Here is a 1,489-nt window from a genome sequence, read left to right as displayed (position 1 = left end):
TCTCTCAGCTGGGTGACATTATGTTTTGACAAATAGTTTTTCCATATTTGTTTTGTAAGAGGATCAGTCCTTGGGGTGTTCGTTGGTTTTGAAAGGTGTAAGAAATTACTTAGTCTGTCATAGCTTGTCCATTTTCCTTACCCTTGAATGATCAGTTTGTACTTTGGATGATTAATGGTAAGGACGCTGGTTTATCTATTGCATTGTCATCATCAATAGATATATACAATAATAAAAGTTCTGTTCTAGTCTTCTTCTGTCTGCTACCATAGTTGATGAAAGATAGTTTTGCAGTGCGATCTTCTGAGCACCATAGTACTCTCTGTGCACATATAAAACAGAATGACACACCACATCACATTATTTTAGCTGTGAACGGCTGCAGCTATGGGATAAAAATTGTGGTTCAAGCTGTCAACTTATTTTCAAAAAAAGGAAAAACTGCGAATACAGTATATCTGATGTTCCAGAATACTTGTCTGGAGAATTAGCCAGTTGCGCATTCCGACGCCTCGTTCCTTCCTCCGTCACTTCCGTACATTTCTAAGCATGTCCACCGTTTCCAGCGTTATAATTAGACAGCTTCGTGTGCGAGGTGCTTCTCAATTCTCAAGCGGAAGTCACCACACCATGAGCCACTCCTCGGCGAATCCCTTCAGCGACGACGACGACGACACCGCCGACCAAACAAAAACCCGCTCCACCCGGGCAAGGCTATCTTCTCCAGGCGCCGCCGCGGCGGCTCCACCATATGTCGTCCCTCGCATCATCCGCACGGCGGCGGCCTCCTCGCGCTACAGGCGGTCGTCCACCTGGGGCTACAGCCCCAAGGTGTCCGTGGACATGGCCGTCGCGCACAGCTGGGCGCCCTACGCCACCGTCGTCCGCGCGCTCCGCTCCCTCTCCCTCCTGTCCCTCAAGGACGACGACCGCGAGGCGGCGAGGGCGGCCGTGGCCGAGCTGTGCGGCCACGCCGCGCCCTTCAGCGGCGTCCGCCGGTTCCCCGCGGGCGAGGTGTTCGTGTGCCTCGACCGCCCGCCGTTCGCGCGCAAGATGCAGGGGATCCAGCAGCCGTTGATCAAGGCAGAGGCTGCCGGCAGCTATGGCGAGGAGTTCGTCAGCGCATGCTCATGCTACATGAGCGGGATCGGCAACGCCCTCGACGAGCTCACGCGCGTCAGGCGTGACGACGACCGCGCCGCCCCCGTCCTGTATGACCGCGCCGTCTTCGAGTCGGCCTTCCTTCTCAGGTGGACCGAGCCGTGACGGCAGGAGATGAGCCTAACTTAAAATACTTTTTCTATAATTTCAAAAATAATACTGTACATTTTGTTTTTGTTTTTTTTCTATAAATAATACATCGTCCTTCTAGGACACGCAGTTTGCGAAGTTGATATCACAACCGTTGATGCTATTCACCTTCCTCGAGATTCGGTCCAGCGTGGTCCTACGTAAAAAGAGAATCTACAACTATCGTGTGTATAAAAAT

The 1,489-nt window shown here is 51.8% G+C and overlaps 1 protein-coding gene across 1 annotated transcript; it reads left to right on the top strand.

Moving 5' to 3' along the window:
- Positions 1-630: 630 nt before the first annotated feature.
- On the top strand, positions 631-1,266 carry LOC124673472. The gene has a single exon (XM_047209549.1). It carries the CDS (start codon positions 631-633, stop codon positions 1,264-1,266), a length of 636 nt encoding a protein of 211 aa, XP_047065505.1.
- The last annotated feature ends 223 nt before the right edge of the window (positions 1,267-1,489 follow it).

This window comes from Lolium rigidum, chromosome 7 (genome assembly GCF_022539505.1).
Source record: "Lolium rigidum isolate FL_2022 chromosome 7, APGP_CSIRO_Lrig_0.1, whole genome shotgun sequence".
NCBI lineage: Eukaryota > Viridiplantae > Streptophyta > Magnoliopsida > Poales > Poaceae > Lolium > Lolium rigidum.
The sequence above is the reverse complement of the archived record's forward strand: the minus strand, read 5'-3'. Positions and strand labels throughout refer to the sequence as shown.